This window comes from Neovison vison, chromosome 5 (assembly GCF_020171115.1).
Source record: "Neovison vison isolate M4711 chromosome 5, ASM_NN_V1, whole genome shotgun sequence".
In the NCBI taxonomy this organism is placed as follows: Eukaryota; Metazoa; Chordata; class Mammalia; order Carnivora; family Mustelidae; genus Neogale; species Neogale vison.
In genome coordinates, this window is record NC_058095.1 from 66,374,702 (window position 1) to 66,399,520 (window position 24,819).

The 24,819-nt window shown below is 37.7% G+C and overlaps 2 protein-coding genes across 2 annotated transcripts in view; one reads left to right on the forward strand and one right to left on the reverse strand.

Annotated features, from left to right (window-relative positions):
• The window catches only part of LOC122907377 (cytospin-B-like), a 426,680-nt gene that overhangs the window by 233,365 nt on the left and 168,496 nt on the right, over positions 1–24,819 (reverse strand).
• Positions 1–24,819, forward strand: part of LOC122906811 (A-kinase anchor protein 10, mitochondrial-like) — a 72,711-nt gene that overhangs the window by 18,878 nt on the left and 29,014 nt on the right. Inside the window, 2 exon segments of the mRNA XM_044249213.1 lie at positions 2,237–2,273; positions 2,489–3,009. Coding sequence (XP_044105148.1) covers positions 2,237–2,273; positions 2,489–3,009 — 558 coding nt within the window.

Below are 24,819 nucleotides of genomic sequence, written 5' to 3' on the forward strand. Positions count from 1 at the left end.
AGAGTAAGATTGGTGGTTGTAGCAACATCAGTACCTTGATGTGATACTGTAATATGGTAATGTAAGATGTTACCTTGGGGAACCTCGGTAAAGGGTACATGGGATCTCCCTGTATTGTATCTTATTGTTGTATTTGAACTTACCATTATCTCAGAATTAAAATTTTAATTTAAAAATTAGTAAATCTTGCAAAGGATCAGAATTTTGTGAAGTTCAAGAAAGGGAGGTTGACAGAGATGTACTGGTTAACCTTGAACATGAGACGCCCAGGAGGTGCCTGGGTAGCACAGTCGGTTAAGCACCCCACTCTTGATTTCAGCTCAGGTAGGGTCATGAGATTAGAGCCGGTGTTGGGTTGGGCTGTGCTTGCTCACTCGCACCCTCTCTCGGAAAAAAAAAAAAAAGAAAAAATAAAAGAAAAAAAAAAAAGAGAGAGAGAGACAGCCGGCAAGGATGACACATGAAGTGTTTCAAAAGAAAATAATTTGAATATCAAAGGATTAAGAAAAGCCATTTTGAAAAATTGATCAAACCCTGCTAATTTTATGAAGCTGAACCTCAAAATGTCAATGCTTTAAATGTTAAAAAAAGTGTTTTTGTTTATTCTAATAGTTTGTGGTTATAATCGTAACCTAAATTTAGTTACATATACAATGAACTTATTTTTATTAAATTTTGGTAAGTTTAGTTTTATTTCTCAAGATAAAAATCCCAGAGCTACTCTTTAATCTGTTGTAACAAACACTGAGCATTGGTAACATTTTTCTGGCCATGCACACATGGACAATTTTTCTTCAGGAAAAGTTCCTAGAGGTGGCGTTACTGGGTTGCGAAATCATGCAGATGCTTTTTTTTTTTTAAGATTTTATTTATTTATTTGACAGAGAGAAATCACAAGTAGATGGAGAGGCAGGCGGGGGGGGGGAGCAGGCTCCCCGCTGAGCAGAGAGCCCGATGCGGGACTCGATTCCAGGACCCTGAGATCATGACCTGAGCCGAAGGCAGCGGCTTAACCCACTGAGCCACCCAGGCGCCCAGTCATGCAGATTTTTAAAGCTTTGCCCTCTGTTACTGAATGTTCTTCCAAAGAGGTTTTGTTATTTTTTATTTTCATCATCAGTGGGTGACAGTGTTGCCTGTTCTGCTGTGCCTTTGTTGGGTTTTATTGTTATTTTTTGAAAAAAACATCTTCCAGTTTGACAGACAAAAATGTTATATTAATTTGCTTTTCTGGCATTTTTAATTAGATGGAATATATTTTCATATTTTTATTGGCTGCCTTTCTTTGGTACTAGTATCGTAAGATTTTTTTTTTCCCCAAGAATTTCCATGGTCTGAACTGCCATTAAAAGTCAGATAAGAGGGCGCCTGGGTGGCTCAGTGGGTTAAGCCGCTGCCTTCGGCTCAGGTCACAATTTCAGGGTCCTGGGATCGAGTCCCGCATCGGGCTCTCTGCTCAGCAGGGAGCCTGCTTCCTCCTCTCTCTCTCTCTCTCTGCCTGCCTCTCTGCCTACTTGTGATCTCTCTGTCAAATAAATAAATAAAATCTTAAAAAAAAAGTCAGATAAGAATAATTGAATTAAAGAGCTTTTTAATAGTTGAATTAAGTTCGAACACTTGTTTCTTTGCCTGTTTAGCAGTCACAGTGACAGTATTTCTAGTTCTTTATATTCATTAAATTGCTAGGGAAGTAAACTCTTTTTTATTTATTTTTTATTTTTATTTTTTTTTAAGATTTTATTTATTTATTTGACAGACAGAGACCACAAGTAGGCAGAGAGGCAGGCAGAGAGAGAAAGAGAGAGAGAGGAGGAAGCATGCTCCCTGCAGAGCAGAGAGCCCGACGCGGGGCTCGATCCCAGGACCCCAGGATCATGACCGGAGCCGAAGGCAGAGGCTTTAACCCACTGAGCCACCCAGGCGCTCCAACTTTTTTTTTTTTTAAGATTTTATTTATTTATTTGACAGAGAGAGATCACAAGTAGGCAGAGAGGCAGGCGGAGAGAGGAGGAAGCAGGCCCCCTGCTGAGCAGAGAGCCCAATGCGGAGTTTGATCCTAGGACCCTGGGATCATGACCTGAGCTGAAGGCAGAGGCTTTAACCCACTGAGCCACCCAGGCACCCGGGAAGTAAACTTTTATTCAAGAATTCTGGTGCCACTAAGCTGATTGTGGCTGACTAATCTATTAATCTTAAATTATTTGTTACTGAATTGCTAATCTTTTGCTTCTTTCAGGCAGATCTTGTCTGGACTACCAGACTCAAGAGACCAAATCAAGTCTTTCTTTTTTTTTTTTTTAAAAAGATTTTATTTATTTATTTGACAGAGAGAGATCACAAGTAGACAGAGAGGCAGGCAGAGAGAGAGGAGGAAGCAGGCCCCCTGCTGAGCAGAGAGCCCGATGCGGGACTCGATCCCAGGACCCTGGGATCATGACCTGAGCCGAAGGCAGCGGCTTAACCCACTGAGCCACCCAGGCGCCCCCAAATCAAGTCTTTCAAAGACTCTTGAACAAGTCCTGCATGACACTGTTGTTCTCCCTTATTTTATTCAATTCATGGAACTTCGGCGAATGTAGCATTTGGTTAAATTTTGGTTAGAAGCTGAAAGTTTTCACTCTACAACTTGGTCCCGAATAAGAGCACACAGTCTCAACACCGAGAAGCAGAGTGCATAGGCTGAGCCTGTCTCTCCATCTAAGAAGCATGAAACTGCAACATCTTTTGTAACTGAGTCTCTTGACAAGAGATTGGAGGATTCAAGCTCAGCTCAACTGCTTATGACTCAATCTGAAGGAATTGACCTGAACAATAGAACTAGCAACATTCAGAATCACTTGCTGCCTTCCCGGGAATGTGACAGTGCCCATTCTCTCCATCTTGAAATGGCCAGAACAGGAACACATCCAGTTTCCATGGAAATCCAAGAATCCTCCTCTAGACTTCTAGTAGCCAGTAGAAATAGTCCCTCTTCACCACTGAAGGAATTATCAGGAAAATTAATGAAAAGTAAGTACGTGGTTTTCTTATCTCTCTTTATCCTCTTTGTTTAATCAGTTTATAAAGTAGAACTTGAGGCAGGAATAAAAGCATTAGAATAGTTTTCTCTCACACCCACTTGCAAATTCGGAAGGATTTGGAGAATGTCCTGGAGAAGGATTGGTATTTGAAGAAGAACAGCAGGGATACAGACAAAAATTGAATCCTCTCCGAAGGCTCTTTTGCAGAATTAACTAATAAAGAAGGGTTGAATCCTGCCTCTGCCTTCCAGAGATTTTGAAATCAAACCATTATCCAGGGATGCTTATTTCATTTTCATCTCATTCTTAATTTCCTACTAACTTACTGTCTGCTTCATAGGTAAAATTATTATTATTATTATTTTTTACGATTTTATTTGTTTATTTGACAGAGATCACAAGTAGACAGAGAGGCAGGCAGAAAGAGAGAGAGAGGGAAGCAGGCGCCCTGCTGAGCAGGGAGCCCGATGCAGGACTCGATCCCAGGACACTGAGATCACGACCTGAGCCGAAGGCAGCGGCTTAACCCACTGAGCCACCCAGGCGCCCCTGGTAAAATTATTTTTTAATTGCCAACAGGTGACATTTATTGGGTTCTGTGCCAAGTGCTATACTCGGATTTCACCTAATGGCCATACCACCTCTGAGGTCAGCATTATTGCCCCATTTTACAAATGAGAAAACCATGGTTTAGGATAGTTTATTTTTTTAAGGATTTTTTTTTTAAGATTTTATTTATTTATTGGACAGAGAGAGAGATCACAAGTAGGCAGAGAAACAGCCGGAGAGAGAGGAGGAACCGGGCTCCCCCCTAAGCAGAGAGCCCGATGTGGGGCTCAATCCCAGCACCCTGGGATCATGACCAGAGCTGAAGGCAGAGGCTTAACCCACTGAGCCACCCAGGCGCCCCTTTTTTAAAGATTTTATTTATTTATTTGACAGGCAGAGATCACAAGCAGGCAGAGAGAGAGGAGGAAGCAGGCTCCCTGCCAAGCAGAGAGCCTGATGCGGGGCTTGATCCCAGGACCCTGAGATCATGACCTGAGCTGAAGGCAGAGGATTTAACTACTGAGCCACTCAGGCACCCCTATGGTTTAGGATAGTTAAGTAATGTACCTCGGATTATGAAGTGAGCAGGGAGTTTGAGTTAAAATCAGTATTTCAATAACAGCACCTCTTTATTTCTTCTCTGTTCATTTGAAAGTTACACTCTCTTAATTTTTCAATTATCACCTTCTGGAATTCTGATTCGACAGCCTCCATGTTTTTTCCTGTCTTCATCTTATCTGTTCTTTGCTTCTCGTAGAGCTAGGTGATTCTTTTTTTTTTTTTTTAAGATTTTTTTTTTAAGATTTTTATTTATTTGTCAAAGAGAGCGAGCACAGGCAGACAGAATGGCAGGCAGAGGCAGAGGGAGAAGCAGGCTCCCTGCCAAGCAAGGAGCCCTATGTGGGACTCGATCCCAGGACACTGGGATCATGACCTGAGCCGAAGGCAGCCACTTAACCAACTGAGCCACCCAGGCGTCCCAAGGTGATTCTTTTTTTTTTTTTTTTTTTTTTTCTTTTCTCCCCCCACCCCTACCCCGTAACACTTTATTTTTTTAGGGCAATTTTCCTTTTTTTTTTTTTTAAGATTTTACTTACTTATTTGAGAGACACAGCAACAGAGATAGCAAGAGAGACCACGAGCAGAGAGAAGGAGAAGCAGACTCCCCAGTAGGCAGAGAGCCCTTCCCCACTGGGGTCTCAATCCTACGACCCTGAGATCATGACCTGAGCCCAAGGCAAATGCTTAACTGACTGAGCCACTCAGGTGCCCCTTTTCAGAGCAATTTATGTTCACAGCAAAATTGAGAGGAGGGTAGAGCAATTTCCTGTATACTCTTGGCCCCCTCACATATATAGACCTGCCACCCCCATCTTCCATGTCCGCCACCAGAGCGGCACATTTGTTGCCGTTGTTGAACCTACCCAGACACACTATAGTCACCCACAGTCCACAGTTTACATCAGGTTTCACTCTTGGTGCTGTGCATTCAATGGCTTTCAACAAATACACCATGGCATGGGTCCATCGTTATGGTGTTAGGAGTATTTTTACTGCCCTAAAAACTGTCCATACTTTGCCTTTTCATCTCTTCCTACCTGCTAATCCCTGAGAATTAATCTTACTGTCTTCATAGTTTTGCCTTTTCCGGAATGTCATATGCCTAAAACTATATTGTTTGTAGCTTTTTTACATTGATGATCATTTCTTCAGATCTGTGTTTTAGTTCATTATTGTCTTTTTTTTCATTTATTGTCTCTTAAGATGGGTCTAATCTGCTGTTGAATCAGTTTACAATTTTTTCTATCTAAACGTTACTGAATTTTGTATTTCTAGATATTTAATTCAAATTTGCCTGGTCAGTTTTCAGTTTCTTGTTCCTTTATCCCTTCATCCCACTTCTCAGCCTATTTGGTATTTCTTTAAGTTTAAACATATATTCATCATCTGATGATTCTAATATCTGTAGGTTTTTTGAATCTGGTTCACTATTTGTTTCTTCAGATTCACACTCTTGGTCGCTTGTGATTTTAGTGGTTTTTGGCTGTCTGAACATGGATTTTGGATTTTTTTCTGTGGGAATTTTTTTTTAAAGATTTTATTTATTTATTTGACAGAGATCACAAGTAGGCAGAGAGGCAGGCAGAGAGAGAGAGGAGGAAGCAGGCTCCTCGCTGAGCAGAGAGCCCGATGTGGGGCTCGATCCCAGGACCCTGGGATCATGACCTGAGCTGAAGGCAGAGGCTTTAACCACTGAGCCACCCGAGTGCCCCTCTGTGGGAATTTTTTTGAGAACGCTGTTTAAATTGGGTTATTCCAGGAAAAAAAAATAAAAGTAAATAAATTGGGTTATGAGTATATTGGCATTTGCTTTTGCCTTGCATCTGGGGCCAACTTCACTACCTTCCTGGTACCACTTAAAATACATTTGGTCTTTGGGTTTTTCAGGTAAACTCTTAGGGCCTTTGGCATGATTTTGGTCTAATCTTCTACCCTGTTTGGGCCCTGAGCAATTGCCCTTGAAAGTGCCCGCTTCAAGTCTCTTGGTATTGCTGGTTTTCCCAGGTGACTGCGCTGCCTGTCTGGCACTTTGCCCATCTTGATTTGCACTGGCTCCTGCAGGTCCACGATTTCCTTATCTGCAATTTAGAAATCCAGAAAGCTTTTTGAAAATATTTTATTTATTTATTTTTAAAAAATATATGTTTTAAAAATGTTACTTTTAAAAAAATATTTTATTTATTTTTTTAAAATATTTTATTTTTTAAAAATATATGTTTTTAAAATGTTACTTTTTAAAAAATATTTTATTTATTTATTTCATAGAGATCACAAGTAGTCAGAGAGGCAGTCAGGGAGAGAGAGGAGGAAGCAGGCAGGCTCTCTGCAGAGCAGAGAGCCTGACGTGGGGCATGATTCCAGGACCCTGGGATCACAACTTGAGCCGAAGGCAGAGGCTTTAACCCACTGAGCCACCTAGGCGCCCCTTACACGTTATTTTTTAAATGAAAAAACTTGACCTGAACTGGTGTGAACTAACTGCAGAAATGTGAATGTTTGATTATGTGATGTTGTCCCTCATATTGGTAAGAATATTAACATATATATATGTATATATATATATAGATGCCTAGTGCATTCCCTCTGTAAAAACAAACAAAACCCAGATTCTGAATTCTGAACTATTATTGTTTCCCTTACTTTACCACAAACTCTGATACACTTTTTAAGTGCATCAAAAAAGGTCTTGGGAGAATTCGGTATTGAGAAGAATTTCTTTGAACATTTAGTCTGGCCTGTTTCTGGAAATGGAAGTCTGTTTCTGTCACTGTAATACAGTTTATTGTTTTTGGAAGCTTTTTGTTTTGGTGATAGTTTATTTCAATAAAAAATAGAAATAGTGGAATCATTAAAGGAGTACTAGTTGTTTTACTTTTAAAATTTTTATGCAGTAGATTTGACCTTTTTTGATGTATACTTGCATGAATTTGAACACTTGCATAGATTCCTGTAACTGCCATCACAGTCAGCATAAGAACAATTCTCTGACCTTTATAGTTAAATACTCCTCTATCCCAGGACTTGGCAACCACTGATCTATTATTCTCTGACTCTGTAGTTTTGCCTTTTCTGGAATGCCATACAAGTGAATTTATCTATGTAGTCACTGAGACTGACTTCTTTCGGTCAGTGTGATGGTTTGATATTTATCATATTATGTCAACAGTTTGTTGCATTTAATTGCTAAGTTATATTCCATTGTATGGATGTACCATCCATTCACCTGCTGAGTGACATTTGGATTGTTTCCACCTGTTGGTGATTATGAATAAAGCTGCTCTAAAGGCACCTGGGTGGCTCAGTCATTAAGTGTCTGCCTTGGTCTCAGGTCATGATCCCAGGGTCTTGGAATTGAGACGGAAATCTGGTTCCCGGCTTGGCTGGAAGCCTGTTTCTCCCTTTCCCACTCCTTCTGCTTGTGTGTTCCCTCTCTCTCTGTGTCTCTCTCTGTCAAATAAATAAATAAAATCTATAAAAAGCTGCTATAAACATTTGTGTACAGGTTTTTGTGTGGACAAAATTTTGTTCTCTATGGTCAATACCTACTAATAGGTTTGCTGGACTAGGTAGTGTGTGTTGAAAATGTTAAGAAACTGTCAGATTGTTTTGTAGATTGGATGTACCATTTTACGTTTTCACCAGGAATCTATGCAAGTTTTAAAATTCGTACAAGTATACATCAAAAAAGGTCAAATCTACTGCATCAAAATTTTAAAAGTAAAACAACTAGTACTCCTTTAATGATTCCACTATTTCTATTTTTTTAAAATTTTATTTATTTATTTGACAGAGAGAGATCACAGTAGGCAGAGGCAGGCAGAGAGAGGGGAAGGGAAGCAGGCCCCCTGCTGAGCAGAGAGCCCGATGCGGGACTCGATCCCAGGACCCTGAGATCATGACCTGAGCCGAAGGCAGCGGCTTAAACCACTGAGCCACCCAGGCGCCCACTATTTCTATTTTTTATTGAAATAAACTATCACCAAAACAAAAAGCTTCCAAAAACAATAAACTGTATTACAGTGACAGCAACAGACTTCCATAGGCCCACACTTTATTGGATTGTTTGTTTTATTATTGAATTTTGAGAGTTCTTTTTGCGTTCTGGGTATAAAACCTTTATTGGTTATGTGATTTGTAAATGTTTTCTCCTAGTTTATAGCTTGGCTTTTCATTCTCTTAATAGTGTCTTTCACAAAACAAAGGACTTTTTTGATTAAGTCTAACTTACCTGCTTTTTTCTTTTCTTTTTGTTTTCTTTTTTCTTTGGAATTGAATCCTAAGAACTTTTTGCCCAATTTAAGTTCATGAAGATTTTCTCCTTTGTGTTCTTCTAAAAGTATTATGGTTTTGTACTTCGTATTTAGATGTATGGTCTGTTTTGAGTTACTATTGTATAAGATGTAAGGGTTAGGTCAAGTTTTTTTGTATTGGGGTGTGTGTGTGTGTGTGTGTGTGTATTTTTTTTCTTTTTCTTTCTTTCTTTCTTTTTTTTTTTTTTTGGTGTATGGATACCCAGTTGTTGCAACACCACTAATTGAAAAGAACTCTTACTCCATTGAGTTCCGTTTGTACCTGCACCATATTCTGTTTAAGGACTTGTTCTGTTCCATTGATATATGTGTTTATTCCTTAACTAATACCCACTGTCTTTGATTCCTGTAGCTTTACAGTAAATCTTTAAATCGGTTGGTATGACTCCTCCAAGTTTGTTCTTTTTCTAAATTGTTTTGTCTGTTCTGGTTTTTCTTCTTCTTCCTTTTTTTTTTTAAGTGTAATCTTACTTATATCTACAAGGAAATCCTGCTGGAATTTTTATTGAATTGCGTTCAATCCATAGGTCAGTTTGGGAAGAATTTATATCTTAACTGTATCAGGTCTTAAAATCCATGGACATGGTATGTCTTTATTTTCTTAAGTCTTTGACTTCTTTAGCATTGTGTAGGTTTCAGCATACAGATCCTTCATATGTTTTATTAAATTTATATCCAAATATTTCTTATTGGTGCTCTTGTGAGTGATATTTTAAAAAATTTTTGTTACTAATTTGACATCACCAGTATTTACAAATATGATTGATTTTTATATATTAACTTTCTATTCTGTGACCTTATGAACTCAGTTATTTTAGCAGCTTTTCTGTAGAATGCTTGAAATTTTCTATGTTGACATTGATGTTGTTTGTGGCTAGAATAGTGTTATTTCTTCATTTCCGATCTTTTTTTTTCCCCCTTGCCATACTGCACTGGCTAGGACTTTTTGTAAGTGGTGAGAATGAATATTCTTGTCTTCTTGATCTTGAAGGGAAAGCATTCAGTCTTTCACTTACTTTAAGTATGAGGTTAGCCATGTGTTTTTTTTGGTCAGTGCCCTTAATCAGATTGATGAAGTTTGCTCCTCTTACTGGCTTCCTGAGAGTTGTTTGAATCATGAATGATGTTGCAGTTTGTTATGTTTTTTGTGTGTTTGATATGACCTTATGGTTTTCCTTGTGTTTTTTGTTTTGTTTTTTTGTTTTTTGGTCTGTTAATATGGTGGATCAAAATTGATTGACTTTTAAAAGTTTGAATAAGCTTGCATTTCAAGGGTGAGCTCCATTTGGTTGTGGTGTATTATTCTTTTTACATGTTGCTAGATTTGATTTTCTAAATTTTGTTGAGCATTTTTGAATTTATGTTTATGATGAATTTGGTCTGTGGCTTTTTTGGGCCGTGGTTGTGTAGTGGTTAGTACTCTACCTTGTGTGGCTTTTTTGGTACTGCTTTTGTCTGATTTTAGTATCAGTGTGATGTTGGCCCCCCAGAAATGAGTTGGGAAGTTTTCCCACCTCTTCTATTTTCTGGAAGAGATCATGTAGAATTGTTATTACTTCTTCTTTAAATGTTTGGTAGAATTTGCAAGGGCCTGGGTTTGTTCTGTTGTGTTGTGTTTTCAGAACATTTCAAACTATGAATTCAAGTTCTTTTATAGGCATGGGACTATTCAGGTTATCTGTTTCTTCCTGAGTGAATGTTAGTAGTTTGTGCTTTTCAAGGAATTGTTAATTTCATTGAATTGTTGAATTTATGGGCATGTAACTATCTAGCATGGCCTTACTGTCTTTTTAATCTTGAGTTTGTAGTGCTAATCTCTTTTTCATTCCTGGTGTTGGTAATTGTATCATCTTTTTTCTTTGCCAGTATACATAATGGATTAATCTGTCTTTTTCAAAGAACCAGCTTTTGATTTAATTAATTTTTCTCCTTTTTCCTGTTTTCAGTTTCATGGATTCTCTGTTATGTTACTTCTCTCCTCCTGCATGCTTTGAATTTATTTTACTCTTTTTCTCATTTTTTTAAAGATTTTATTTATTTGACAGAGATCACAAGTAGGCAGAGAGGCAGGCAGGATGGGGGGGAGCAGGCTCCCTGCTGAGCAGAGAGTCCAACACCGAGCTCAATCCCAACATCCACCCAGGTGATCCCTTTTTCTCATTTCTTAAGGTAGAAACTTAGATGGTTTATTTGAGATCATTCTTTAAGAGAAGCATGTAATATAGGGGCGTCTGGGTGGCTCAGTGGGTTAAGCCTCTGCCTTCGGCTCAGGTCATGATCCCGGAGTCCTGGGATCAGGCTCTTTGCTCAGCAGGGACCCTGCTTCCCCCTCTCTCTCTGCCTGCATCTCTGCCTCCTTGTGATCACTCTCTCTCTGTCAAATAAATAAATAAAATCTTTAAAAAAAAAAAGATGAGCATGTTATGGTACAAATTTCCTTCTTCTTCTTCTTCTTCTTTTTTTTTTTAAAGATTTTATTTATTTATTTGACAGGCAGATATCAGAAGTAGGCAGAGAGGCAGGCAGAGAGAGAGGGAGGAAGCAGGCTCCCCGCCGAGCAGAGAGCCTGATGCGGGGCTCGATCCCAGGACCCCGAGACCATGACCTGAGCCGAAAGCAGAGGCTTAACCCACTGAGCCACCCAGCGCCCATACAAATTTCCTTCTAATCACTGTTTTAGCTATACCCTGCAAATTCTGATACTTTGAGCAAAAATTAAATGTCTCATTTCCCTTATATCTTGCTCTTTTGCCCATGACCATTTAGAAATGTTTAATTTTTACATGTTTGGGGAATTTTTGCCCTGTTATCTTTCCGTTATTGTTTTAGTTCTATTATGGTCAGAAAACATACTCTAAAAAAAGTACTATTTCAGTCATTTTAAATTTGTTAAAATTTTTAAATGGTCTAGGATATGGCTTGTCTTGGTGAATATCTCCCATACAGTAAGAAGAATTATGTTCTGCTGTTCTATAGTTTTCTATAAATGTCAGTTAGATTGAGTTGGTTGATGATTATGTTCAGTTTTTCTGTATCCTTGCTGATACTTTGTATGCTTTCTATATCCGTTACTGAGAGAAGAGGGTTGAAGTCTCCAACCATAACTGTGGGGTTTTCCAATTATATTTTCACTTCTATCCATTTTTGCATGTATTTTGAGGCTCTGTTCTTAGGTGTGTACATTATATCTTCTTGGTGAATCAAATCTTTTATCATTATGTAATGTTCTTCTTTGTGGTAACTTCACTTGTTCTAAGTTCAAAAATAATCTGCTGTCTGATTTATATAGCTACTTCAGTTTAATCTAATTGGTGTTTATGTGTTATATCTTTTAACATGATTACTCACATTATAATATATAATTACTCCTGCTTGTTAATATAACATATGTAATGATACTAAGTATAATTATTAATGTATTTGGATTTAGGTCTCCCATTTATTTTTTTTTTCTTTATTCCCTTTGTTTCCCATCCTTTGGTTTTTCTATTCTCTTCTTTATTTTGGATTGTTTGATATTTTCCTTTTTCTAACAGTTTATGAATTTTTAAAAAAGATTACTTATTTGAGAGGAGAGAGAGCACACAGAAGCTGTGGGGAAGAAGCAGAGTCTCTGCTGAGCAGGGAGCCTGACATGGGGCTTGATCCCAGGACCCTGAGATCGTGACCCGAGCCAAAAGCAGATACCCAACTGACTGAGCCACCTAGGCCCCTATGATTTCTTGATTTTTATCTCTCTGTATAGGTTTTTTAGTGGTTTCTCTAGGGATTACAATATTCATGCCTACACAGTCTACTTAAAATTAGCATTTTATCCTGTTAAGTGGGATGTAGAGTATGCCACCTAGGTCCCTTTTCCTTCCTGCTCACATGTTCTAGTTTGTCATCTATTTTCCTTGAAAACCCCCACAATTTAAAGAACTTAGAAGAAGAATTGCTGATTACATTTAAACCAGATATTTGCTGTAGCTGTTACTGTTCCTTTGTTCCTGAAGTTCGGTTATTATTTCTGGTACCATTTTACCAGTGTCTCAAGAATTCGTTTAGCACTTTTTTTTAGAGCAAGACTGCTATCAGATAATTTTCTCAGTTATTTTCCATCTGAGACTTCTCCTTATTTTGAATTTTTGCTTGATAGAGAATTCTAGGTTGGTAGTTCTTTTTTTTTTTTAACCACTTTGAAAACTGTGTTTCACTGCCTCTGGCCTCTGTGGTTTCTGGTATAAATCTGCAATCTTGGAATCATTATTACTCTGTATTTAATATCTTTTTTATAGCTGTTTTTTGAGATATTTTCCCTGTCTTTAATGTTCAGCAATTTGGTTATAGTGTTCAGGTATGGATTTCTTTGAGTTTCTTCCTATTTGAGGCTTACTAAGCTTTTTTGATTTTAGAAGTTTGGTTTTTCCTCTTTTGAGGGTGAATATTCAGCCATTGTTCTTCACATTCTTGGGAGCAGTGTACTTTTTTCCTTTTTTTTCTGGGACTTTAATGATGCAAATGTTGTATCTTTGTCATTGTCCTGCAGGTTCTTGAGGTTCTGTACTTTTTCTAACTTTTTTTCCTATTGTTTAGCTTGGAAAATTTCTATTCATATTATCTCTGGATTCACTGATTCTTTCCTCTGTCGTTTCATCATGCTTTGAGTCTTTCCAGTGAATTTTAAGTTTGGGTTATTATTATTGTTATTATTATTGTTTGGTTTTAATGTGTGTGAACATGCAGTTGGGGGAAGGGGAGGAGTGGAGGGAGAGGGAGAGAGAGAATCTCAGGCAGACTCCACGCTCAGCGCAGAACCCAATGCAAGGTCAATCCCACTTCCCTGAGATTATGATTTGAGCTGAAATTAAGAGCTAGACACCTAACCAACTGATTCACCCAGGCACCGCTATAGTAGCTTCTTAAAAAACAACAGCAACAACGACTTTGTTCTATAATTCCAGCATCTGTATCATGCTTATCTTTTCCCTTTGTGAGATCATGGGGTTTTCTGGGGTTTTGAAAGGCTGTTAATTTTGGATTGTATTATGGACAGTTTGACTTCAGTGATTGTGGGTCATGTTTAAATCCTGTAGAAAATGGTGAATTTTTGCTTTAGCAAGAAATTTGCCTGGTTAGGGTCAGGCTACAAGTTCCAGCTAGCATTCTGTAAGCTGTGGTTGAAGAGTCCATTCATTTTTTGGATTTTACTTGTATGATAAGTCTGCAAGCATCCTGTCTGGAAAGGTCATAGTTTAGTTCTCAGATCCTTTGGTATGCTCTCACAGTCAAGTCCATGCATGCCCAGCTCATGTATGAGCTCAGGAGCACACATACAACTTGGTAAGCTTTTCATGAACCTCCCATTCTGCAGTCTCCCTAATGGCTTCTGGCGCCTGGGGGAGCCCACCTTCTGGTTGTTTGGCTAAAAAGTTGGGGCTTTACTTTCCATGATTATGTCCGCCTCTGGCCAAGCAGTGAGAGGACAGAGGATCCCTGAACTAGGGATTCTCCTCTTCCTAGTGGGACCACGGTTTCTTTGTAGAGCTTTAGGAGCCTGCCTGTGTGCTGCCGCCATTGCCCACATTGCTAGCCTGGTGTTCCCTGGGGACGCGGACTAGTGTGAAAGGGATGAAACAAGAGTACAGGAAATTGGCTCACTCTCCCTTATCTATAAAAGTCCCCTTTCTGCTCCTTAGACCAGAAGTAGAAGACTTCTCTGGAGCTTTTCTTGGTGCATCTGGTGTTCATTGTCAGCTTTTGAGTCCAGGCTAGGAGATCCTGGAGGAACAGAAAGTGGGGAACTTGACCCTGGTGTAGTGGTGCTTTGAGTTCTGGTTTCCTTTCTCTATCTGCCTGCTACACCATTTACTTTTTCAGGTCCTCAGATAAACTTGTCCAGTGTTTTTAGTTGCATTCTGTGGAAGATTGGGTGGTGTGTGCTTATTTCATTTTGACCTACTCCTTAGGATTTCAAATCAAGTCACAGCATGTGGATTTTCTGTTTTCCCCTTAAAAGCAAATACATTGGGAAGATAGTGGCTTAACATCTGCCTCTGTGGTTCCTATTATAATTATTTTCATTGTATTAAAGCCTCTTGAGTGGCGCCTGGGTGGCTCAGTGGGTTAAGCCTCTGCCTTCGGCTCAGGTCATCATCTCAGGGTCCTGGGATCGAGTCCTGCATCAGGCTCTCTGTTCAGTGGGGAGCCTGCTCCCCCCCCCCCCCGCCTGCCTCTCTGCCTACTTGTGATCTCTGTCAAATAAATAAATAAAATCTTTTAAAAACAAAAACAAAACAAAACAAAAAACCTCTTGAGCTACAGAGTGTGGCCATCTGTCATCACCTCTTATGATTGTATTTAGAATGTTTCTGGAGCATAGAAATGCCTACTCTCCTCGTTCTGGTTCCAGCTCTCATTTTTCATAGCGTGGAAACACTTTTTCTTTGAAAACCTTTTTGTATTTGCCTGTATCACTCTCAGGTACCCTAGGGTTTTCTTTTTTTTTTTTTTTTTAAAGATTTTAGGTCCTTTTTACCAAAAAGAATTTGGAATGGCCTATTGGTTTTTGTAGCTAAAGATTGAGATTAAGAGCTCAGAGTTGATGTGTAATTTCTTCTGAGTAACTTCTTCTTTAGGATATACTGCTGTTTTGTATTTCCATTTAAATAGATACTGAGTTTGTTTTAGGATTTTTATGCAAAGAGGTGGAGGTTAACAAGAGCTGATCTTAATAAATGTGTTAATTTTGCTAATACACATTCTCCTTAATAGTAATAGCCACTCAGAGTGACTTTAAGAATAGGCTTGCACGTTCCTTGTGCTGAAGCCCACTTCCCTTATTAATTTATTAAAATGTTTGATGAAATATATTAAATATATATTATATATAAAATATATTAATGTCTTTTTATTTATTTATTTATTTATTTATTATATTTTGGGGCACCCAGGTGGCTCAGTTGGTTGAGCAGCTCAGGTCATGATCCTGGAGTTTGGGGATCAAGTTCCACATCTGGCTCCTTGCTCAACAGGGGGTCTACTTCTCCCTCTGACCTTCCCCCCTCATGCTCGCTTGCTCTCATTCACTGTCTCTCTCAAATAAATTTAAAAAATTATTTATATAATATAAATATTTTATATATTAAAAATATATAAAAATTAAAAATATATAAAATAAATAAATAAAATATATAAATATAATTTATTTAAGTTTTAATGATTTATAATAAAATAATTTAATTAATTTATTTATTTAATGATTTAATTGATTTAATAATTTATTGATTTATTAATTTAATTTTATATAGATAATATAAAATATAAAATAATTTATTGATTTATTAATTTAATTTTATATAAATAATATTATATTATAAAATATATATTATTTATTTGAGAGACAGTGAATGAGAGCAAGAAAATATATATATATATATATATAAAATATTTTTTTATTTGAGAGAGAGAGAGAGAGATGGAAAGAGCCTGAGAGGGGAGAGGGGAGAGAGTCAGAGGTAGAAGCAGACTCCCAACTAAGCAGGGAGGCCAGCTTGGGGCTCTATCCCAGGACTCTGGGATCATGATCTGATCTGAAGGCAGACACTTAACTGACTGAGCCACCTCCGTGCCCCAGTGTCCTTTTAATCTTAAATGAAAACTGAATTCTCCTGATCCAAAAGAAGGATGTAACCACATTCAGTGTTTCTGAAATGAAATATAGTTAATATTTTATTTAAAGGTGTCAAAACTTCTTTTGGTGTGTTTAATCGCCCAGAAAATAAATGCATTAGTGTCTGTACAACTTCTTACAGCATTTGTCTGGGATTGGCAGCTGTTTTTAGTGGTGGAAAAGCAAGAACTGAGAAACAACCCAAGTTCTGATTTTTAGGCTTTTTGATAGTTTTCAACAAAACTAGTGTCTTTGTTCTGATTAACAATTTGCTCATAGTGGCTATACAATAAATGTTTGTGAGAGAGTGAAATTAGATTGGATTATGTTATATCTGGTTAAAGGCAGAATAGTTCACCCAGATCTTCACAATGGATACCTTTCATCTAGGCCCTGGTTGTAGAAAGCATTAATTTACACATAAGCACAACTTCCCTTCCCCAAAACATATCTTTTTATAGCTCTGGATATTAGAGGCAGTACTGGTGCTGATGTCAGACCTGAGCTTTTGCCCTAACTCTTGCACTTTCCCTTTTTTCTTTGAATTCTTTTGTCTTTTTTTTTTTGATGTATTAAGAAAAGATACATGAACTCTACCTTCTTAACAAATTTTTAAATATATGGTACGATACTGTTAACTATACATACAGTGTTGTATAGCAGATCTCTAGAATTTAGTCATTTTGGGTATCTGAAACTTTATACCTGTTAACAGTCGCTCTCTGTATCTTCCTCCATCCCCTACAGTTACTGTTGTTTTCTGCTTCTGTGAGGTTGACTGTTAGATACTGCATATAAGTGGAATCCTGCAGGATTTGTCATTCTGTGACTAACTTATTTTATTTAGCATAATGTCCTCAAGGTTCATTCATGTGGTCACATATGGCAGTAGTTCCTTCTTTTTATGGCTGAACAATATTCCGTTGTGTGTCTGTACCGCATTTTGTTTATACGTGTATCTGTCCATGGACATTTGGTTGTTTCTATATCTTGGCAATTGTGAATAATGCTGCAATGAAATGGAAGTACAAATATCTCTCGAAGATCCTGATTTCAGGTTTTTTTGTTTTTTGTTTGTTTGTTTGTTTGTTGATAAATACCCAGAAGTAGCATTCCTAAATGGTGTAAATGTTACTTTTTTTTGAGGAGTCTTCATTCTGTTTTCCACAGTGGTCACACCATTTTACATTCTCACCAACAGTGCATGAGGGCTCCAATTTCTCCACATCTTGCTAACTCTTGTTAACTTTTTTTTTTTTTTTGGTAATGATCATCCTAACAGGTATGAGATGATTGATATCTCATTGTGGTTCTGTTCTTTTGGTCTGTATGTCTGTCTTTATGCTATTACTTTATGCTAGTACCATACTGTTTTCATTATTGTAGCTTTATAATGTTTTTGAAATCAGGAGGTTTAATGCCTCTGGCTTTGTTCTTCTTTCTCAAAGTTCTTTGACTATTCAGGTCCTTTGTGATGCCTTATGAATTTTAGGATTTTTTTTCTATTTGTGTTAAAAAATACCACTGACATTTTGATAGGGGTTGTGTTGAGTCTGTAGATTGTTTTGGGAAGTGACATCTTAACAATATTAAGTCTTCCATTTCATGAACACAGGATGTTTTTCCATCTATTTGTGCCCTCTAATTTCTTAAAGCAATGTTACAGTTTTAAATGTATAGATCTTTCACTTCCTTGGTTAAATCAATTCTTAAGTATTTTGTTCTTTGTGTTGCTATTTTAAGTGGATTTGCTTGCTTAATTTCCTTTTTTTTAAAGATTTTATTTATTTATTTGTCAGAGAGAGAGGGAGAGAGAGAGCAAGCACAGGCAGACAGAATGGCAGGCAGAGGCAGAGGGAGAAGCAGGCTCCTTGCCGAGCAAGGAGCCCGATGTGGGACTCGGGACCATGACCCAAGCTGAAGGCAGCCACTTAACCAACTGAGCCACCCAGGCGTCCCCTTAATTTTCTTTTTGATTAGTATAGTTCATTGTTAGTATATAGAAATGCAGCTGATTTTTGTATGTTGATTTTGTATCTGTAACTCTGAATTCAGCTATCAGTTTTTTGTGGAGTCGTCAGGGTTTTCTACATGTAAGAGAAAGTCATCTGCAAACAGAAATAATGTAACTTCTTCCTTTCCAATTTGGATATTGCCCCTCTCCCCATCCTAGTAGCCTTGGCTAGACTTCTAGTTAAATAGGTTAAAAGTGGGCGTCTTTGCTTTATTCCTAATATTAGAGGAAAAGCTTTCAGTTTTTCATGATGGAGTAAAATGTTACCTGTGAGTTCCATATATGGCTTTTATTATGTTGAAGTTATTTCCTTTTGTTCCTAGTGTGTTGAGAGTTTTAAATAACAAAAGAGTGTTGTATTGTCTGAAATGCTTTTTCTGCATCTGTCAAGTTGATATGATATATCACTATAATTGATTTTCATATGTTGGACTGTCCACTTGGTCATGGTATGTGATGCTTTTAATGTACTGTTGAATTCTGTTTGCTCATACTTTGTTGAAGATTTATATTTATATATATATATTATATATATATATAATATATATATATAATATGAACATATATATACATATGTTTATCAGGGATATTGTTCCATAGTTCTTTTTTTTAAAATTTTTTTTTTTAAACTTTTCTTTTTTTTTTTTTTTTTTTAAAGATTTTATTTATTTATTTGAGAGAGACAGTGAGAGAGAGCATGAGCGAGGAGAAGGTCAGAGAGCGAAGCAGACTCCCCATGGAGCTGGGAGCCTGATGTGGGACTCGATCCCGGGACTCCAGGATCACGCCCTGAGCCGAAGGCAGTCGTCCAACCAACTGAGCCACCCAGGCGTCCCTTAAAATTTTTTATTAACATATAATGTATTATTAGCCCCAGGGGTACAGGTCTGTGAATTGCCAGGTTTACACACTTCGTAGCACATACCTTCCCCAATGTCCATAACCCTACCACCCTCTCCCTACCCCTCCTCCCCCGGCAACCCTCAGTTTGTTTGTTCTGTAGTTTTCTTATAGTGTCTTTGCCTGGCTTTGGTATTAGGGTATTGTTAGCCTCATTAAATGAGTTTGAAAGTGTTCATTTTTAATTTTTTTGGAAAGAGTTTGAGGATTATTGTTCATTTTTCTTTAAATGGTAGAATTCACCAGTGAAGCCATCTGTTCCTAGGCTTTTCTTTGTTGGAAGGGTTTTTGATTACTGAATTAGTCTCCTTACAAATTATAGATATGTTCAATTTCTCTGTTTCTTGGTGATTCAGTCTTAGTAGGTTGTATGTTTCTAGGAATTTACTTCTTCTAAGTTGTTGGCATATATCTAATTTGTTGGCATATTATTGTTCATAAGTGTCTTACGATACTTTTAGTTCTGTGGCATCAGTTGTAATATCTCCATTTATTTTTTATTTTATTTGAGTTGTCTCTTTATTTTAGTCCAGCTAAAGTCTGGTCAGTTTTGTTGAACTTCTTAAAAAAAACCAATCTTTTCATTGATTTTTCCATTGTTTTTCTGTTCTGTATTTATTTCTTCTCTAATTGTTATTCCTTCTTTGAAACTTTGTGCTTAATTTGATATTTCTAGTTTCTTACATAAAGTTAGGTTCTTTGAAATCTTCCTACTTTCTTAATGTAAGCATTTATAGCTATAAATGTCCCCTTGATACTGGTTTTACTGCATCCAATAAAATTTGGGTATTTTGTGTTTTCATTTGTCTCAAGATATTTTTAAAATTTCCATTTCGATTTCTTTTTCAACTCATTGGTTGTTCATGAGTATACTGTTTAATTTCCACATATTTCTGAATTTTCCAGTTTTCCTTTTGCTTTTGATTTCTGGGTTTATTCCATTGTGGATGGGAAAGATACTTGGTAGCATTTCTGTCTTCTTAAATTTAAGACCTGTTTTGGGACCAACTGTGCGATCTGAATGTGTATTCTATTCTGCTGCTGTAGGGTGGAACGTTCTGTATCTTATCTGTCTTTTAGGTCCATTTGGTCTGTGGTGTTTGAGTTCTCTTTCATTCCAAATTTTCTGTCTGGATGTTCTATATTGATTATTGAAAATGGGGTATTGAAGTCATGGTATTGCTATTTATGTCTTCCTTCACTTCTGTCAATGGTTTCTTTATATATTTAGATGCTCTGATGTTGGGTACATATATATTTATAATTGTTATAGCCTCTTGGTGGATTGACCCTTTTATCATTGTCTCTTGTGACAGTTTTTGACTTAAAGTTTGTTTCGTCTAATACAAGGTAAGTCCCCTTGCCCCTGCTCTTTTGGTTGCTATTTACATGGAATATCTTTTTCCATCCCTTCACTTTCTGCCTGTGTGTAACCTTAAATCTAAATTGGGTCTCTTGTAGACAGCATGTAGTAGGATCTTGATTATTAAAAAAAATACATTGAGCTTCTTTATGTCTTTTGGGGAATTTAATCCATTTACATTTAAAGTAATTATTGATAGGGTAGGATTTACTGTTGCCATCTTGTTCATTGTTTTTCTGAGTGGCTTTTAGGCCTTTTTCTTTACTTTCTTGCTGCCTGCCTTTGTGTTCCCTTGTTTTTATGCAGTGATATGCTTTCATTTCTTTTTCATTCTTTTGCATATCTTCCATAGGTATTTTCATTGTGGTCACCATGGGACTTATATAAAAGATCTTAAAGCAATCTGCATTAAGCTGATAAAACTTCAGTCACATACAAAAGCTATGTTTTTGCTTCTCCATTGCTCCTCCCTCTCCCCAGAACTTTCTTAACTAAAATAGATCATTTTTAGCATATAAGGTTCTTTTTTTTCTGTAAAAATAGTGATAGTCTATTCTTAAAAAAAAATCTATTCTGTTAACCCAGGGGTTCTCAAAGTGTGGTTTGCACACCCATAGAGGGTCCCTAGAAAATTTTTTCAGCAGGGTCCATTTAGTCGAAACTGTTTCCATGACAATTCAGAGATGGTATTTGTCTGTTTCATGGTGTTGACATTTGTAATGATGGGGCAAGGACAGCTGTGGGAAAACCTGCTGGCACTGGGCCAAATTGTAATAATAGTCATTTTGTGCTGCTCCATACTTCCAGTAAAACTAAGTGCCAGTTTTACTTAAAGATGTCTTTGGGGAAGTGGATAATTAATTTTGTTAAATCAAAACCCTTGGGTATATGGTGTTTTTTTTAAGACATAAATTCCATTTTTAATTTTTTATTTAAAGTCCAATTAGTGGGGCACCTGGGTGGCTCAGTCGATGAAGCATCTGTCTTCAGCTGGGGTCATGATCTCAGGGTCCTGGGATTGAGACCCATGTTGGGCTCTCTGCTCAGCAGGGAGCATGCTTCTCCCTCTCTCTACCATTCCTCCTGCTTGTATTCTCTGTCTCTCTGTCAAATAAATGAATAAAATCTTTAAAAAATAATAATAAAAATAAAGTCCAGTTAGTTAACATACAATGTAATATTATTTTCAGATGTGCATATAGTGATCAACACTTTCATACAACACCCAGTGCCCATCATATCATGGGTATGTGGTTTTTTAATGTGTGATGACATGAGAAGCATGCAGAACACTTCTGCATACTCGGGTATGCTACTTGTTTTAAGGAAAAGTACATGTATATTTGAATGCTTTTGTAAGCTCAAGCAGCTGCTTTTTTTTTTAAGATTTTTATTTATTAGGGGGGAGCACCTGGGTGGCTCAGTGGGTTGAGCCTCCGCCTTCGGCTTGGGTCATGATCTCACAGTCCTGGGATCGAGCCCCACATCTGGCTCTCTGCTCAGCGGGGAGCCTGCTTCTCCCTCTCTCTCTGCCTGCCTCTCTGCCTGCTTGTGATCTCTGTCTGTCAAATAAATAAATATTAAAAAAAAAGATTTTATTTATTAGAGAGTGAACAGAAGGGAGAGGAAGAGAGAATCTAAAGCAGATTCCATGCTGAGTGCAGAGTCCCACAGGGGGTTTGATCTCATGACTCTGAGATCATGATCTGAGCTGAAACCAAGAGTCAAACTCTCAGCTGGGTGAGCCGCCCAAGCCTTTCTCATTTAGTTGCTTTTTTGATGGAATACCATTTTTACTCCAAAGAAAGACTGTGATTACACAGAGTTGGGTATTTTTCCCAACGTTTTCTTGGAAATGAATGAAATGAGCTTGTCATTTCAAATATTTGTTGATAGTATTTTTTGCTGACAGTATTTGTTACTCTCCGTAAAATGTAAGCCTTTTTAAGTGAAAATTAGAATTTTAGAATTTTGGGAAACTTATATTCACCACCCTGTGCTTTGGCAGCTTTAAAGAGTGTTTGATAAGGTGATATTAATGATGTGATACACTGTGTGATGCAGTGTATCCATATTTGGAAGGTCTGTGTAAGTCAGTGAACCAATATTTTTGAAACTATTCAAAAATATGTGATGTCATAAAATCAAGAGTAAAAAGATCCACTTACCATGGGAAATAGACCATTTGGTTTTAATATAACAGACAGTTTTACTGATCTAGTTTGCACTTCCACATTCTAACTAACCTTTAAGAAACTACCACTTGTCAAGTTCTGATGTAATATCAAAGAAGAATATCTTCACAGTGATTTCAGAAAGCTGTTAAAATACTCCTTTTCCCATCTCTGCATGTGTGAGGCAAGATTTTCTTAATATAAAGAGGGGTGCCTAGGTGGCTCAGTTGTTGAGCATCTGCTCTTGGTTCAGGTCCTGAGACCAGCATCCTGGGATGGAGCCCCACATCAGTTTCCCTGCTCCGAGGGAAGCCTGCTTCTCCCTCTCCCAGTCCCCCTGCATGTGTTCCTTCCCTCTGTCAGATAAATAAATAAAACCTTTAAAAATATATACAGATAAAACTGTTTCTCCATTCACAAAGCTTCTTATATGTGTGGGTTTTCATACCAAGCATTCTTCTCTCTGTGGGGTCCTACTGTTTAATTCATTCTGGCACTAACTCCCCAGAGGTAGCACTGACCTCCCAGGTTAAGGGCTCAGTCCCACAAGATTGCCCCCCATTTCAGGTGCCAGCTGCAAGTCTCAAGATTTTACCTATACTTCTGGCCAACTAGCTATATAAATCTGGGGTTTCCACAACCTCTCCTCATGTTCAATAATATTTTCATAATAACTCACTGAACCTAGGGAAACACTTGACTGGTTTATTATAAAGTATGTTGTAAAGTATACAAGTGAAGCACCAAGTGAAGAGGTACAGAGGGCAAGGTCAAGAAGGATCCCAAGTGCAGGAGGCCCTGTCTTTGTGGGGTTGGGCTGTGCCACCCTTCCAGCAAATAGATGCATTCATCATCCCAGAAGCTCTCTGAACCACTTCATTCAGGGGTTTTGTGGTTCTATAGTGTGGGCACGATTGGTTGAATTACCATTTGTGATTAACTTGATGATCCCCCAGATTTTCCACTCTCCCTGGAGGGTAGGGAGTGGGGCTGGAAGTTCTGATTCTGTAATCACATGGTTGGTTTCTCTGGCAACCAGCCCCATTTCTGCATGTCACCTCATGACCATAAACTTTTCTGTGGTTGAAAGGGGCATATTATGAATAACAAAATATGCTTACCTCACCCCTACCACTCAGGTAATTCCAGGGGTTTTAGAAGCTCTCTGCCAGGAACAGGGATGAAGACTCTGTGTGTGTGTGTGCGTGTGCATGTGTGTGTGTGCGTGTGTGTGTGTGTGTGTGTGTGTGTATTTTATATCACTGTATCAAAATACACTTCAGCCAACACAAAATAGCACCGCAGATTGAATGCCAAAGCAGATACGAAAACATAGCAGTTTCCTATCAATATAAACAGAGTGTTGCAAAAATGTTCAATAATGCCCTTTTCCCACTAATTGTTTTGGAAAATAGTTTTTTTTCCATAAAAAATACATTTTTGGAAATGTGTTTTGGAAATGTATTGTTTGGAAAATAGTTTCTTCTCCATAAAAAATTTAAGAAAGATTTACTAATGTTAATTTTAACTGAGTCAGAAATTTTTCTTGTTTTTTTAAATTTATTTTTTTTTCCAAAGACTTTATATATTTATTTGACAGAGGAGAGAGAGCACAAGCCAGGGGGAGCAGCAGAGGGAGAGGGAGAAGCAGGCTCCCTGCTAAGCAGAGAGCCCGATGCAGGGCCCGATTCCAGGACCCTGGGACCATGCATGACCTGAGCTATAGACAGCGGCTTAAACATCTGAGCCACCCAGGCACCCCAGTTTTTAAAAATTTCTAATACCTTCATATCTATAGCCCAAACTCCCACTAACGAAAGATCTTTAGGTTCCTCAGTAATTTAGAGTTGCAGAGAAGTCCTGAGATTCAGAAGTTTGAGACTCATTGTTTTAACCTTCTAAGGTTGTTAAAGTTAAACAGATGTGTTTATGAATGTGAAATCATTTTGTAAAATATTTTAAGTGTAGGTTTATAAATAGTTTTTTTTATTTTTATTTTTAACAGCTCTTGCTGTTACATTTGCTGTGCAAGTCCTTCAGGTTGAGACTTGGAGAAGAGACCTGGAAAGAAAACATGCAGAAGTAATTGCTGTTGCAGAGCTCATTAGTTTAGATGGGAGTCAGGGGGGAGATTCACATAGAACTCTGTTCCACAAACCAGACAGTGAAAACATAACATGCTGGAGGCTTGTTTTGTCCTAAATACTTAGTGATACGTATTTATATTTGTAATATACGTATATGGATTTGTCTGTGTGTTTGCTTGGTCATACCGCA